The following is a 17,407-nucleotide window of genomic DNA, read 5'->3' as shown; positions in this document are numbered from 1 at the left end:
CGTCATAAAAATGGACGCTGCAGGTAGCTAATGTGCCTCCGGCAGTTTTGCATAGATTACAGAATCCAGAAGAGTTTTTTGTGTGTGTGTATGTCAGAATCTGTGCATTTTGGTTTGGGAACTTTAGTTTCCCTCTAATGACATAGAGTTCAAAAACACTCTGATTTGACTTTCTACCTGCCACATGAAATGAGGATCACAGGACCAAGGAAAAAGAAGCTGTGATCTTCTTCTCTCATTTAAATTGAGAATTAGGTAATGCAAATTTCTAATCAAGAAACAACTTATTGCAATGCCGTATTTTTAGGAATCTCCTCTTCTTGAAGGTTTGCATTTCCCTAATGGGACTCCTTCCTCTGATAACCACAAAAAGAGAGAAAAAAGTCAGCAGAAGCAGTTATATATAGAAAATGTATCTCGTACATTTTTACTCAATGAAAGGTTCCTTAAATTCTGCAGTGCTTTACAATTTTCAAGTTTCATACACATGATTTCACATAATCCCATCATAACCCCTTTTTAAAGTCCCCTCCTCTCTTTTCTCTCCCCAGTGGGTAACCACCAGTTGTTCTCTGTGTCTGTGAGTCTGCTTTTGTTTCTGTATTCACTGGTTCATTGTATTTTTCAGATTGCACATATAAGTGATAACATACAGTATTTGTTTCTGTCTGACTTATCCTTTGTGTTGCTGTAAGTCGTGTCTGACTCTTTTCAACCCCATGGATGGCAGCACGCCCGGCTCCTACGTCCTTCACTAGCTCCCTGGGGTTTGCTAAAATTCATGTCCGTTGAGTCAGTATTTCAATGGAACCATCTCATCCTCTGCCGCCCCCTTCTCCTTTTGCCTTCCATCTTTCCCAGCATCAGGGTCTTTTCTACTAAATCAACTCTTCCCCTCAGGTGGCCAAAGTATTAGACTTCTTTTTAACTCACACTTATTTTTAAACTCAGACAAAGTATCAAATGCCAACTATCACACATCTTAAGCAGGTCCTACAAAAGTAACTCCTACTGTTTCCCTAATAATTGTTTTGTCTTCTCAGCTGTGGTCTTAAGTCCTGACCATTGGGCAGAAACTGCTCAGCATCAAAGGACAGATGAAAATCTGAAGAAAAGAATCCAATTGTAGCCACTTGTAAGCAGCCACATAGGAGGTTCAGAGTTCTAATTTCAGAACTCCTTTAATTTCGAAAAAAGAAGGTCTGGAGAACTGGGTTAAGGGCACTGTGCTTATTCGAATAGAAGTGAGCAGAGATGGGGTCAGGCAGGATGCCAGTCCTTCACACATGTTGAGCACGTTGGCCATGACAGGTACAACACCAGGCACCTGGACACGCCAGAGAATAAGACAGCCAGAGATCCTGACACTAGTCAGCTGATACTCTAAGTGTGTCTGTGTGTGTGTGGGGGGGGGGGGGGGGGAGACAAAAATAAAACAGGCATGATAAGAAGATTATAACAACATATTGGAAGGTGATAAATGCAGGGTGGGGAAGACCAGGAGGGCTGGGTGGGGGAGCTGCAACTTTAAGTAGGATGCCCAGCACAGATCCCTGAGGAAGTGATGGGGAAGCAGAGATGTGAAGGGCAGGCAGGCAGGATGTTCAGGCAAAGGGAACAGACAACGCACACCATCCGGCCACGACAGGGTCCTTGACATTTACCGAGGGAAATGAGGAGCTGCGTGGGCAGGGTCACCCCGCGGAACGTTCTGCAGTGCTTTCAGGACACGGGGAAATGAACTGTCCATGCGGTCAGGATGGATCTGAGAGGGACAAGAGGAAGGGAAGCTTGGAGGATGGTGTCAAGCAGGAAAATGGCTCTCAAGTGTGTGTAAGAGAGGGTGACAGATACCGGGGGGGAGGGGCAGAAATGACCCCTCAAGTCCGCCTCTATTTCAGAGACACTGTGATGAACCCCAGAAGTCGAAAACAAGACTGTTTTCCCTATGGCTATGATGAAATAAAAGATGTGCTGGAGCAGGAGAAGCAGGATCAAAGATCACAGGGAGACAGGACATTAGGATTCTGCTCAGGTGCGTTCCGCACACCTGGGGAGACAAAAAGCTTCTGGTTGATATGATCTCCTTGGTGCTGCAGGACAGCCGTGAGGAAGGGTATCAATGATGGCGTGTCCAGTAAGGCCAGCGCCCGACAAGGAAACCAGACATCCCCGATCATCACACCCAGCTCCTGTTTCCATAGAAACAGTGCCCCATCTTTGACAGCATCTCCCCTCTCCCTGTAACAGATAGCCAGTCATTTAGGGGCTGATTTTTCTGTCCATTCAGAGAAACGAAAAATCCAGGAAAAAGGAAGAGAAACTGGTGACACCTTTCCACACGTGAAATAAAGAACTGGCCAGGACAGGCACTGGGGGAGAAAGAGCATTTGCTAGATCTGAGCGTGTCTGATGACATCGCCTATTGTTTAGATGAAGACATATCCTCTTTTCTGGTGGCTTAGGAAGTCAAGAATCTGCCTGCAATGCCGGAGGCGCAGGTTCAATCCCTGGGTTGGGAAGATCCCCTGGAGAAGGGAATGGCAACCCACTCCAGTGTTCTTGCCTAACACATCCCATGGACTGAGGAGCCTGGTGGGTTACAGTCCATGGGGTTGCAAAGAGTTAGACACAACTGAGAGACTTACACTACACACACACATGTCCTCTTTAATCCTACACTGTAAATGTAGATTCCGTGTAAAATGGATTCCAAAATCCACGTGAAATGAAGAGCACAACACACAATATAAGGACACAGACGAGGCATCCAGGCTTCCTTATGGGAACCTCAGAGCCTCTTCATTGCTGACTTGAATGGTCTAAAGCCCAGAAGGCTCATTTCTAAGGCGGAGCCTTTGCAGCATCCGGAAGGCTGTTTGCTTCCATCATTACTATCTAGGAACCTGTACGTCCACTCTGGCCACTCAGTCTCTCCCTTGCCCCCTCCCATGAGCACCCACACTTGTCTCTTCTCACCTTTTCCACCACACCCAACAAGCCTGCTCCCGAAAGACAGAAAATGAGGGAACTCGTTAAAACTCATCACCCCAACATCGGGTGCCCTCCCAGGGAAATTTCTGTTTCTGTCTCTTTGGGAACTGAAAAGTTTTAAGCGTGATGCAGGAAGGTAAAATGAAACTTCCCATAGAGGTTGAGAAAGTGCCGCATTTACCCACAGAGGAGGATACAATCAAGGTCCAGAAACGGTGCGTGGTGGCTGATCCACAGGAACACGTATTCCTCTGTGTCCGTCAGCTCAGGCCTGGTGACGCTGAATGGACGTAACCGAGGTGTTTTACAAACCTAACTTTCTATCTTTCTCACTGAACGGCCTCTACCTGAAATACTGCTAGCGTCCACGGCAGAAGGAAGGAGAGCAGGGCAAACCACGGGCCGGCTCACAAAGCGTCCACTTAGGACAGCTCTTCTCGTCTAGTCCATGCCACCTGCCAAGGTCAACCACGTGACCGCACGGGACGCTAGGAGGGAGGGCACAAGTCCACAGGTGCCGTGAGACCCCACAATAATGTGCAGAGCAGCAGTGACCCGGCGCCAAACCACGGGAACACTCAACGTGAGGTCCAGTTTGGAAACTCAGCCCAACTTGACTTCCAGCTCCGTTTCTCCACGTGCCACGCCTACACACCCCTCGAGCGAACTAACCATGGCCCCCACGTAAGTTTCAGTGGAGCCTCTGTTCCCTCAAAGTGCTATTCTCAGCAGCAATGCACGCTGGGCTGGACCTGCGAACAGATGGGTTCACTCTGGACTCAAAGAGTTTCACCTGCAGCACACTGCCCTCACACCTGGCACGGAGAACACACATTCGCGAGCTGGAAAAGATGGAAGGGACGTAACAGCAGAGAAGACCTAGAAGTTCACCTGCGAAAGGAGCTAGGTGTTCGATTAATACAACCGCAGCCAAGTGTTCCAGAAAATGACAACCGTCCCCTCTGGGAATATTCCCAAGATGATGTGGCAAGGTAGGCGGGGATGAAAGTCTCATCTCCAGGCAACCTGAGGACTAAGAGGGCAGAGCGTGGGACCACTTGTCTCTGTTGGCTTAAGATGCTGAAAGGCAGCAGTCCATTCGCAGAGTGGTGGAGATGCTGAGGAGGGATATGCAGAAGCCACAAAGAGCCCAGAACCAGCCATGCGTCTCCAGGGCTTGGAGCCATTCACACAAGGCGGGCGAGGTTTCACTACCTCGTGGGGTTGCAACCAGCTTGCAACTCCTTAGAGTTTTCACAAACTGATGAGATAATGTCATCTCTCAGGACTTTCAAAGAGATTTCTTATTTTTGCTTTTGATGTTTAAATTGCTGGATGGCAGACTGTATGAAGCATAGGAAGGATCTGAATACAGTTTAGGAAATTAAATATTTTGGGGGAAATGGTTAGGGAGCCTGGAGGCCCAGGATCTTCTCATGCATTTCTCTACCTCTAGTTTCTGCTTTAACCACCCCCTCTTCACTTGTACTGCATAAAACCTCTTTTATTCCTGTTCCTATTCTTCAATGCTCCCTTCTTCCAATCCTGGTCCACTTCTGGCTGATGCCATCTTAAAACATACTAGGTGCACAATATATAAAATAGAAGGGATATAAACAATCATATAAATATATTACAGATGATATAACAAAGACAGTTGCTATATGAAACAGCTGTATTAATTCCAGTAGTTCTGTCTTTAAACTAAATCTTCTCAAACAGTAAACGATAGGAGACAGAAGGATTCACTGGTCTTCTCAATTCCAAACTGGGGAACATGCCACGAAAACCTGCTCCACATTTTTTTTTAAGAGGCATATTAAAACTGACCCCAAATCATCTAAGGTAAAAGCTGATAGCAAATAAAATCCGAACATTAGAGAAAGTTAAGATTTTATTTTGACAATGACTGTGATACCCTGGAAAATCTTGAAGTTTCCTTTTAATTAAAAACTATGTGGAGGTATGGTTTTTTTTTTGTTGTTGTTAATTTCCATTGGGCATGGTACTAGTACGATTTTAGTGCACTCTAAATGCCTTCAAGCTGTTTATCTACATACCACAGGAATGAGTTAGTTAGGTTTGTCTATTTTAAAGGGAACGACTGTTCCAGGACCTGAGAACCATTCCATCCGTAGCAACAGGGGTCCCCCTCTTTCCTGCATCCAGGCAAGACTCCAGTCCCTGACAGGTGCCCGGCGATGATGCCCACTCCCTGGTGCCTGCTGCCGTCAATGGAGATGTTCCGACTCTGGGAAGCAGGATGCTCATCACCTGGAAGTCTACCATCTGGGCCTTGTGGGCCTTCCTGGCTTCAGACTCCCTGTGAAGTTACCCATATATGTTCCCAGATTATGGGACAAAACTGAACATTGTCTGTGCTTCCAGTGGGTCTGGATGCTGCTAGGAAACACAGAAAGCGTTGTACGGAGGAAAAAAGAGTAAAACCAGTGGGGAAACCCATTCAGGGCAAAAGTCTCATACCACTGTGGTGAAACTGTTATTTCCTTTGGCAATTAGCATATCCATTTAGAATCAAAATAATTTAGACTGTTAAGATTTCATAACGTTCATATGTTTGAAACCCAGTGATATAATTAAGTTAATTCCTCCACTCAATTACAGTACCATAGTGGATACTGAGAAGGATAGGAGAGAAGGGAAGCCTGAGTTTCTCTGAGGTCAGAGAACATAAGTGATTTACGGAATATTATTCACATAACTATCTACAGTCTTCTCATCTGTAAGAGGAGATGTTATCCAATTTTTAAATATTTTATTTTGGATAATTTCAAGATGCAGATCCTTCTAAAGATAAGCGTTCCAAAAGTCATCAACCAGAAAGGCTCAGTGCTTTTCTTTTTGCACATGTTCATAAAATCGAATGGATGTGTTTAAAATGAAGCAAAGCATAACATGGCATATGGGTACTGACTGCCCTTAACACTATATTTATTAGGCAGAATTTAATTTTGAAAGGATTACTGTATGTATTATTTTATAGGCAACACTCCATGAAAGGGATCACTACTGTATATTGCAGAGAAGCATTCCATATGCACATGATAAATGCAATGTTATCATCAGAGTAATTAAAAGGAACAGGGTTATATACAATCAGCGTGTACATCTCACTCAGCAACTCCTGCCAGTTGCTTCCAAAAATTAAACTCATTAATCATTCTGACTCCGAAGGAGAAAAAAGCTTGGAGTATGAAATAAAAAGCCCTATTTTTACGAAGAAAAAAGTGTCCAAAGTCAACATCTAGAGCAATTCCTGTCTACATAGTGATACTAGAATATTAATCTCATGTGGGAAAAAGAGCTGATTCCATTGTCAAAAGTATAAACTGATGCTATGTTATCTAATACTCCAGACCTCCTCATATCTACAGGTAACATATACAAGTAAATTACTTAAAAGTGTGCACTAGCACGAATAAAAGGAAGCACGCCATATGAAGTAGGCTGCCGTGCCCACTTCAAAAGATCTTCCTGCTACACAGAACTCAATTCCACCGAGAAGGCAGAATGCTCATTTTCCACAAAAGGATTCGGCCTTAAGCAAAGACGTACTTTTTTGGCCAACTCCACAGAGCAAAGGCTTGTTAGCGCATTGAAATTTATTTGAGATAATTCACAGTGGACAATTGACTCATCCAAATGAAAAACATCAGGCTTACCCTGACTAATTTTTCAAGCCAACAGATTAGCTCTTTGTTATGGTTCTCCCCAGGCCAAGGTAACAAGAAGGTGGAATGAGATACACCCAGTGGTGCTTTAAAAAACACAGCGTGCAGTGCAGAGGCAAGACAGTTTTGATGCTATATTTGGCTTCACCCATCAGTCAGCTAGCACTGAATCTCTGTTTATATCACCATTTGTACTTGCTTATAACAGACAATTTCCCAGTGATGACTATCTGCTCTGCACTGAGACAATAAGCAAAATTTTGTATAATTTTGTGATAGCTACTTTACCAAAACATTCACAGAGAGACTGTTTTAGATAGTAAACACATGAAATTAAAAAATGCTTGCTCCTTGGAGGAAAAGTTGTGACCAAGCTAGACAGCATATTAAAAAGCAGAGACATTACTTTGCCAACAAAGGTCCATCTAGTCAAAGCTATGGTTTTTCCAGTGGTCTTGTATGGATGTGAGAGTTGGACTATAAAGAAAGCTGAGCGCCAGAGAATTGATGCTTTGGAACGGTGGTGTTGGAGAAGACTGTTGAGAGTCCCTTGGACTACAAGGAGAACCAATCAGCCCATCCTAAAAGAAATCAGTCCTGAATATTCATTGGAAGGACTGATGCTGAAACTCCAATACTTTGGCCACCTGATGCAAAGAACTGACTCACTGGAAAAGACCCTGATGCTGGGAAAGATTGAAGGCAGGAGGAGAAAGGGACGACAGAGGATGAGATGATTGGATGGCATCACCAACTCAATGGACATGAGTTTGATGAGTTTGAGTAAGCTCCAAGAGTTGGTGACAAACAAGGAGGCCTGGCGTGCTGCAGTCCGAGAGGTTGCAAAGAGTTGGACAGGACTGAGACTGAACTGGACCGACTGACTTGTCTTGCGTTTAACATTGCTCTGAAATGCAGAAAATAGACTTTGCAGGAGGACAGCTGTTGGAGGGCCCTATGATATAGTGTCACACAGCATTAAACCCGTGAGGGCGCCTCAAAGCCTATCTAGTGAGATATTTCATATTACAAGAAAGAAATCAAGATACGGAGAGAAATGCAACTGTACAAGCTTATGCTTACTGTATGCCATGCTCAGGGGTGGAAGAAATAGTAGTACTAGAAGTAGAAATAAAGAGGTTAGGCAGAAAGTCATTTAGAATAATGAGATGTAAAGAGAAGGGAGTGGTGGCTCAGTGGTAAAGAATCTGCCTGCCAGGGCAGGAGACACGGGGCGTGAGTTCCATCCCTGGGTCGGGACGATCCCCTGGAGAAGGAAATGGCAACCCACTCCAGTAGACTTGCCCAGAAAACCTCATGGAGGGGCTGGAGGAGCCTGGTGGGCTACAGTCTATGGGTTCACAAAAGAGTTGGACATGACTGAGTGACTAAACAACCACACGAAAAAGAGAGGGAAGTGACAGTCAGGGATATAGTTTACGTGATGTCTTGCCACCACTACCAAAACTGATCTGTGGAACAAAAGGTGGGAGAAGAGATCCATGTGGGGACCTCCAAGGTCCTTCCAACCTTACAATTCTCAAATTCTGCAAAATAGAAAAGCGAGTACTCTTCAGAAGAGATGCTAGGAGGTGTACACCAGAGGAATTAAGCTACTTCGGCCATCTGCTATTACAGAAGCTGTGAAATATACTCAGCTCCCTTTATCTTCATTTTAATTTTCCCAATATTTAATTTATCTTAAGAAGAAAGCATGGCAGGGAAAAAATAGAATAGTGGAGACCAAAACCTTGGAGTATAGGTTCTCCCAACCCCCTACATGAGGGAGAGGAGGGGAAAAAAAGGACTTAACAAGGGTCAGAGAGAGATAGGACATGAATTCATGTGGCATCATGAAAGACACATGATACAGAGATCTGAAGTGTGTAGGGTGGCAGTGATCAGGAGCAAAAGAAGAGACAACAGGACTAAGGTCATTTTATCAAGTAATGAAGAGGACGCTGAAGACATTGTGTGTGCAGTTTTCTGCAGTGAAGACAGTAAGAATGTGAGTGTGCCACCAACCTAAATAAGGAAAAAGGAACCCTTGTAATGAACTAGTGAGTCCACTTTAGATCACGTGATTGAGAATCTGAAAGCTCCAAGCAACCCTGTGACATCCCATAACTCTTCTACAGATGAGTTACACTAAGCATTCGACATGAAAATAATGAGATCAAGCTGGTGGCTGAAAGTTTTAACCTTTTTCTCAATATGTTAGGAAGATAATATGAGATTTCAAATACATTTGAAATTGCGTAAGAAAGTCAGAAGGTATACAAATATTTCTGTGGAGTCAAGCTGCTTGAAAAGTTAAAGTTGATAAACTCCAAGGAGAAATTAACAGTATGTTGACAGCATGTCAGTGAAAAGTCAAGGTGGAGAGGAAGAAGGGCTGGTGGTCGCAGACAAACAGGAAGGTGTAATACATCAGAAGCATGACGTCATAAGCTAGACAGCAGTGACGTCATAAGATAGACTGCGTAAGCAATGATTTTTGCTCAATCTCTGTTTTGGCTGAATTGCTGTTTTAAAATCCTGTTGTCACATTTGTACTGTTAGGAAATCACGTGTCATCAAAAATCAAGAATACAGGAACATGCTGATGTGGCCCCAACAAGCCTAGTGCCCGGACAGTCACCCATGGCCTCCAAAGTCCTTTGAGAAATCAAAAGGAAATGCTCAAGTGAGGGCGCAACAAGGTTCAGTATTTTTAAATTAATTGAAGTTAATTCCTACTAGAAGTTACTAAACTCCATTAAAAGTCACTTCCAGCAACAGTCCCTTTAAGAGGCAACTTACTTTTAGCCTATGAAATGAATTTTAAATCAAAATAGCTATTGATTCCTCAGAGGGGTCTCCCGAGTTGTTGACTTTAAATAAATATGACTGATGAGGAAACTCTGGTAGAAAAGCACTCTGGCTTGCTTTCTTCTTCAAAGTTAAACTTCACACCTTAAAACTGGCCCACCCGAAACAGAATTTTACACAGCAGAGAGGTCCCTACATGTAGTTGGTGCAGACAGGCAATGCACTCCTAGTCACTAACCATGCAATTGCAGCGTTTGACTTCTCTCTTCCAGACCTGGTAACTACCTTCAACGTTATTTTGTAAAGAACTGTCCATTCTCAGTCCCATTCAGACACGTGTGCATACACACAGACACAGATCAAGAACTACATTTTATTTCCTCATTTCTAGATGGCAGGACAATGAGACAGAAAGCTCGTTGGATTTTAACGGTAATGCTGTTTACCATCATGTGAGTGACCAAGGTGGGAAGGCTGTTCTGTTCCACGGCACAGACAAGCCACAAAGAGCAATGACACCAGCAGCCTTAGTGCTGGGACTCCAGACGAAGGTGCTAAAGATTTCCTGGGTGCTAATAGACAGGATGCTTCAGAACGTTGGGCAGCAACCAGCATGCCCTGGGGATGCCCAAGGTACACAGAAAAATATGCAACGTTTTCCTAATCAGTTGTACCTCTTAAGGGTTAAATGTAGGTCACAGGGTGATTACTCAAGATTCTTTCATCTTAACAAGGGCTGATATCAGAAAAGTAGTTTTTGTACCTACTTTCTTTAACTAGTACTAACTCATAGCAAATAGCATTCCCTGTGACTGAAACGAAAAGAATCTGTTTAATGTGTACACCTACGTAGTATATTTTTAGACATAATTTTTCCAATCCTGAATATTTTTTTCTGAGAAAAGCACATAAAAATTTTCAAGAAATTGATGCTACATTTAGTCATGTGTCATTTTTTAATAATACATTTTAAACATGATATATATATATTTCAGAAGGATACTGCATATACTACATTTATACCTACATTTACACACACAGACAATACACACACCCTTTTTTTCATTTTCCATGAAATAAAAAACATTAATATCAGGAGTTCATGAATTTAAAGTAGATATACTCTCCAGAGTCATCTCAGCAGAAATTATTTGCAAATGTTAAATTAATAATTTGCTCCTCAGTGCAACCCTTTTGCTTATCTGAGGAACAGTTCTAGACATATGTCAAATTGAAAGGAGGAATACATGCTCAAAGCTGAGGGGGAAATGGGCGGAGACCATCTACAACAAAATTCAGAAACTCTCCCCTCTCCATTCCCCGAGCGACACCTAGAGCCTGTTAGGAGGAAATTGCTCATGGTTCTCACTTCAGGCATAACAAATTCCAACAGTTTTAAGTCAAAAGATTTAAGGCAAAAAGTGCATCATTTGTGTCTGCATTGCAGCTCGGTGGTCTTCCCCAAGATCTCTGGAGTTTAATCCTCCATAATTTTTCAACTGCCCCAATGAAATCCCTCTTCAGAGATTCTGGTTCCTCGTATCTGAGAATTCATGCATTTCCCTTAGGACCTGACCCACTGGAGTGATGGCCATCTCTCTGACAGGTCTTTGTGTAACCAGGGAGGGGCGGGTGTCTGGAAATAAACAAAAATAAGTAAATCTCATGCAAGCTCTAATACAGGGTGTGTGTGTGTGTGTGTGTGTGTGTGTGTGTGTGTAACCACGTCTCCTACAAACTTTTGCCATGTCTCCAGATCCTCCATTCACAAAACAAAACAACCAGTGATGCAAGGCAGGACAGGTTGAATGACCACAGCCTCCTGCTCAGGGCAGAGGCAGGAACTGCCCTGGGTCTGTCAGGGGAAGCCATCTGCGAGGCTTGTGAGAGGACTTGCATCCAGGTACCCCCACCTCGGCGCGGGGGACACTCAAAGCTACACACAGTAAACTCTTGGACCCAACACAACCAGAGGGGGCTGGACCAGTTGAGCCAGTCCTGTCTGCCTGTCTGAGACCTTGTCTGGGATTTTTTTCTCTGATTTTTTTTTTTTTTTTTTTCTTTTTCTGGGAACACAAGGTATCAGAAGCATCCCTTGGCCCTCCCTGGCCCTCTGAATAGCTGGAAGAGATCAATAGAGGTGGTTGAACTCATCCATCTCGCGCAGCCTGCGGGTGTCCTGCCTGAGTCATCGGTTACTAAGGTGATATGCAAATCAAACCTTTGAAACCCCCAGCTACCAGCCCAGAGAAGAGTAGAAAACGTGCTCCCGGAGAAGTTTTCCCACTAGCACAGTCCAAGGTCGTGGCTAGTCCAAGACTAGGTGTGGGGACAGGCAGGGCCTGACTCCCACCAGCGAAAACTGTGCTGGGCCTGGGACAGAGGGCTGGGCCTCGGAGGCAAGCGCTTTTATTTTATGGTTCAGGAAAGAGGATCACCACCAGCCCCACCACCAGTGCGGGGCGGGGGGAATTAGGGGAAGGGGTGGAGAGTGGAGAAGTGGCAGCCTGAGCGGTAAGGACTCCAGTGACAGGTGGGAGGGGGCGAAAAGGAACCTGGGACAGTCTCTTCCTTGAGTCTTAAAGCAGACAAAAGAAAACAGAAAGAAAGAACAGAGAAACCAACTGGTAAGCACACACAGATCGAATTCTCTCCTTAGGATCCATAGCAGCGTGCGGCTAACAGCAAGCGTCCCCAGGGCCGCCGTGAACCCTCAGCCAATTCCACACCCCAGCAGCGCAGCTCCGCCAACGCTGCCCTCAAAGCCACCAACTCCTGGCCCGCCGCCGCCGCAGACCGGGACCCGCTCCAGGACGGCGGTGACCGAGATCCGCGCAAGGAGTGGATTTGTGGGCGCGCTTCCGGGAGGAGTGGGGGAGGGGATGGCGCCCCGAGACCCTCGCAGGCGCGGCGCGGGTGCGTCTTCCCCGGGCTCGCCTGGAGCCCCGCGTCTCCCCCCAACCATCCCCCCCGCCAAGATGCTCTTACGTCCTCGTCGTCACAGTCGCTCCGTGCCTGGTACTGGAACCGGGGCCGGCCACCCGCGCCACCGCCGCCGCGCTCCCGGGGCGCCGCCGCGGGCGCCTGGGCTCCAAGGGGCTTGGGCCCTGCGCCGTCCTCCTCGGGCCCCTGGCCGCCCAGGAGGCGGCTCGCCTCCGGGGGCGCCGGGAAGGACCGCGAGGTGTTGATCTTGCCCGTGAACCTCTGGTACAGCGAAGCCATCGGTCTCCGCGCGCTCTCGCCGGCTGTCTTTGGGGCGTTTCTATATCGGCTTTCTGGCTCTCAGGCTCCCGCTCCCCACGCCCTCCGGGGGGAAAAGGGGAAGAAGAAGAGGAGGAGGAGGAGGAGGCGGAGGAAAGGACGGCGGCAGCGCGCCGCTCCTCCCGCGCGCCACTCTCGAGTCGCCGCCGAGCGACCGCCTGGCTCAGCCTCCTCCGCCCCCTCCCCGGCGGCTCTGCCGAGCCGGGGTCTGGCGGTGTGTTCTCTTTCCCTTTGCTTTTCTGTTTTCAACTCCTCGCCACGGCCGCGTACGGCCTAATCAAAGCCATTGAAGGGAAGAAAAACAACAGAAAACCAGAAAGGGAGGGAAAATGCCTAGGCCCCGGAATTTGGCACCACCTAGAGCCCGGCGAGCATCCGGAGCGCATCTCCGCGCTATCCCCGCCCCGGGTCCCCGCGCAGCTCCTCCTCCCCGCCTTCTCCCCACGCGGCCCTTCACCCCCGGGAACAGCGCCCGGGGGGCCCGGGGCTGGCCGCGAGGAGGCCGCGGAGTCATGCAGCTCGTGGGTGCGGGGGCGCGCTGGGGGGCTCCGGGCCACCGGGAGAGCGCATCCCGCCGTCTTCCGGGAGAGCGCAGCGAGCGAAGAGGCCCGCGATGGGGAGGGGGTGTGGGGGGCACGGAGGCAGGGGGCGGCACCCCCAGACGCAGGTCCTCGGTTCCGCGCGGGGCTGCGCTCCGCGTCCACGCGCTAGTATCGCTGGCTGCTGCAACCCCGGCGCCCTGCGGGGCGCTTCCCTCGTGTTTCCCTTGCAGCTTTCCCTGCCTAACGTGAACCGGCAATAGCCGAGACCCCTGAGGGTCGGGGGTGCACACGGGGGTTGATGGAGAGCAAACCGCAGGGCTGCAAGGGACGGGGGTCGGGGTCGCGGCCTCCGATGAGCCCCCTTCCTTCCCAAACCAAGCTCTGCTCCAAAAACAGGTCTCAAGAAGAAGAGAAGGAAAAGGTCATAGAAGGCAGGCCAGGGCCGACCCGGGTGCGGTGGGAGGGTGCCTTCCGAGCGACTCAATCCAGCGCTCCTCCCGGCACACCCCACTTATTTGTGTGTATCGCGAACTTCATTTTCGTTTTCGATAAGCGTGTAAGCCTCAACGGAGGCTAAAGCATTTGGTGATGCCTGCAACTTTTCTGAAGGCTGCTCCGCGCCCGCCCCCAACCCCTGCACGGAGAGGAAGTGGGGAGCCCGGGGTGTGTGTTGGGGGGGCGACACCTACTGGGGCGCTCGGGTCTGGGTGCACATGAGCTCTTCCTCTGCAGTAAAACGTGCTCCAGCGCCCCTGTGTGGAAAGACACCCACTGCGCCTGGGCGCTGGGCTCCAGCTCAGACCGCAGGCTGGCATCTGGTTTGCCCCCGCCTTTCGGGGTGGATTCCTCCCTCCTGTCCTGCTGGAGTGCGCGCCATCGTCCTGCTTGAGGATCTAGGGCTCTCCCTGCTGGTCTCGTCCCTGCATCCCCGATCCTCCAAGCGCAGCCCTCTCCCCCTTGTTGGCAGCCCTTGGCCTGGGATGGATCGTCCTGTCCTGAGCGGACTAGGACCCCACACTCCAGACCAGTTTGCACCTGCCCTGGCGCTTCCCAGGTCCATCCACTCCACCTAGATGTGGGCATCTTCACCTTCCAGCGGGACTCCCACTCCACCACGGTTTCCATGACCACTTGAGAAAATGCCCAGGCCTGGGCCACTCTGCGGCCCCTACAGCAGGCTGCCAGCGCTTGTTGAGACTGAGTCCAAAGCCACCTCCTGGTACCACTGTCCAAGCGCAGAAATCCCAGAGGGAAAGAGACCTTGCCATCCCTTGTCCTAAAAAACTGCTGCCTCCTGTGGTGACCCAAGGAGGAAAGAGCAGATAAAACCAAGGAGGGTCTTGGAATGCAGGAATGGAAAAAGCAGACCCTCATCGTCCTTCCCTCCCCCGTGTGAAAAAGCAGACCCTCATCATCCTTCCCTCCCCCGTGTTGTAACTATTAATGGAACAGTATAACCTGTCTCCCCTCCTACCCCATAGGGAGGAGGTATTTGCCCTACTCTTCCCCCACCCAGTATGCATGCTTCATCCAATCAGCAAATGACTTGCAAGACCCCCTATCCCACTTCTTATACCCTGGGTATAAAAGTAGACTAAGGACCCTTGTAGAACACCAGTTCTCCCTTGAGCTGGCCCGCTGTTCTAACAGCGTCTCCCACTCTAATAAACTGTATTTCCCTCTTGTTCTGTCTCCTGTCTGGAAATTCTTTTCCAACCCACGCCTGGCCCAGGACACCTCCCTCAGTGTCCTTAACTTGGGTGGAGACACTGGAAGTCCGCTGGGAGAGGACCCCTTCCGATCCCTCCCAAGCTCTCAACCTAGCAAGTAGTCTTGTTTTAATTAAAATGTATACCACAGCTATCCTCTGTTTAATCCACTGTGGTTTCCTTCCACTAAGAAACAGAAGTGCATCTTAACATAGTTCAAAAACATGCTTCCCTTCCAGAAACCATAAAAACAAGTAGAATCAGTAACTGGACAGCTGGGGGCTCCCCCGCACTCCAAAAGGCAGATGTGTCTCCCGCGGATCTGGGGGTGCCAGAGCATCCTGCCCCACTTCATTCTGAAGACAGAGGCCACAATTAGAAGAACCATCCAGCTAAACCTTGAGTCATCACATTCAGATAAATAGGAAACCTTGCTTTCATCCCCCCTCCCCCGCCCAGCTGTGCTTCAGATCCATGAAACTGCTTTCCCAAACCGACTTGAAAGGAAAGGCCCCCCACTGCTGCTCACAGTGGCATCTAGATCTGACATCTCACTAAATATAGAGGTTGTGAGGGTCCCACTGATGTAGTACACATACATATATATTTATGAAATGTCCATGTATATATTTACACGAATTGTGAGGAGAAGCATGATGAATATTTCTTGTGGCAATATAGTTCATACAAGATATTTATATGGAAATAGTTTATCTATAGTTTATCTATTGTACACAATACTTTATAGATGTGTGTGTATCAACAAGGATACACAAAGTGAAAGGGAAATAAGGAAGACACGCAGGGTCTCTCACACTTGAAATTATATTTTCAAGCGAGCATGTAGGTCTTCAAATTACAATTTGGCCAAATTGACAGGATGGGATGGCTGGACGGCATCACCGACTCAATGGACATGCGTCTGAACAAACTCCAGGACACCACGAAGGACAGGGCAGCCTGGCTTACTGCAGTCCGTGGGGTCACAAAGAGTCAGACACAACTTAGTGACTGAACAGCACACAATAAAAATCTCAACTAAAGGATTCAGATGAAATGATAAGCCATTTTAATGTACAGTTATTTGTAAAGTGCAAAAAGCTATAAAGCCCATAAGCAACTGGGGGAAGAGCTGAGTACAGACTGGTGTCGAAAGAAGTATATCTGAAAAGTAAACAGGACAAATGGAGGGCAAGGAGCTGTTGCGATGCGCAGAGGCCAGTGTGATGTGAGGAGACAGGACACTAATGAGGAACCACCACAACCTGCAAAGCCTCCTCGGTGCCATCTGAGAGATCTAGGGTCCATCAACCAACTTAAAAAGCACTGGGCTACCTTCCTCCACCTATGCACTGGATACAACTCATTCTAAAGCATGTTCTAGACTTTGAATGTGAGTCTGTGCACACATGTCGGCACGCGTGTATGCACTCATATATCCACGTCTGCCTTAAACACTGACACATACATTGCAGGGTCTGAAGTCCCTGAAGACTCTGAAGTCCCAAATGCAAAGAGGAAGCTGGCTAATATTTTAGGATGAATGAAGTCTCAGTGGCACTTCATGATGCCATGAATTCATTCACTTATTGCCTTCAATAACCTTTTCAGAAACCCAACCTTTAAATAAGGAAAAAGATTCTGAAGGGTAGCAAAACTTCCCAGGGAGCATGTAAACAGGCGCAGCGCTGCAGAAGGAAACTTGTCAATAACGGCCTCCACACAACACTGAACGTCTTGGCTACGCAGTCTATAAGAGATTTCCATTCCTGCTCATTGGCTAAGTATGGGAATCTATTTTCAAAAATGTTCTGTGGATTACCTCACATCAAAATTTTAATCCCTCACTATGGCTTAAAACTCTGATCACCGACCCATTTTTTCCATCTAGTTTCATGAGTATTTCTTCCTTGTTTATTAAAAGGTGGGAGTGTGTGTTTACTTTCCCTGGAACCAATTTACAAAACAAATATGGTAAATCATTGGAATTAGGCAGATGCTGCAAAATAGGATGGGTAGTTATTTTTTTAGTGACAATAAAGGGAACTTTCTGTTCTATACGCAAGCGAAGCATTGTAAAAATAGCAAATGTGTATTGAGTCCAGCAGCCTAGGCAAGCTTTTTATTACCTAAGAGGTTTTCTTATTTCTAGGAGAGAATTATGTCCTATAGTTTACTTCCCCTTTCTGTTGAAGGAGAAGGAGGAGGACAGAACCTTGCTTAAAAGGTTTTTATTCTTTCGCAAACACTGATATTTCAGAAAATGAAATGGCCAACTTGGCACACTCTGACAGAAAGGCTTCCCTAAAACACTGGGCATCAGTGATTTTTAAATATTATCACATTGTATTCATACAAATGGAAAGAAATAAAACAAGTATTTTGGTTGCTTAAGAAA

General features: G+C 47.2%; 1 protein-coding gene across 1 annotated transcript in view; it reads right to left on the bottom strand.

Annotated features, from left to right (window-relative positions):
• The window catches only part of DPP6 (dipeptidyl peptidase like 6), a 795,051-nt gene extending 782,332 nt beyond the window's left edge, over positions 1 to 12,719 (bottom strand). The window contains exon 1 of the mRNA XM_061166191.1: positions 12,486 to 12,719. Within this exon, the coding sequence (XP_061022174.1) occupies positions 12,486 to 12,719 (234 nt within the window). The remainder of the gene's footprint in view (positions 1 to 12,485) is intronic.
• Positions 12,720 to 17,407: the final 4,688 nt, after the last annotated feature.

Source organism: Dama dama, chromosome 18 (assembly GCF_033118175.1).
Source record: "Dama dama isolate Ldn47 chromosome 18, ASM3311817v1, whole genome shotgun sequence".
NCBI lineage: Eukaryota > Metazoa > Chordata > Mammalia > Artiodactyla > Cervidae > Dama > Dama dama.
Note: the sequence above shows the minus strand (reverse complement) of the source record. Positions and strands in the feature narration are given on the sequence as shown.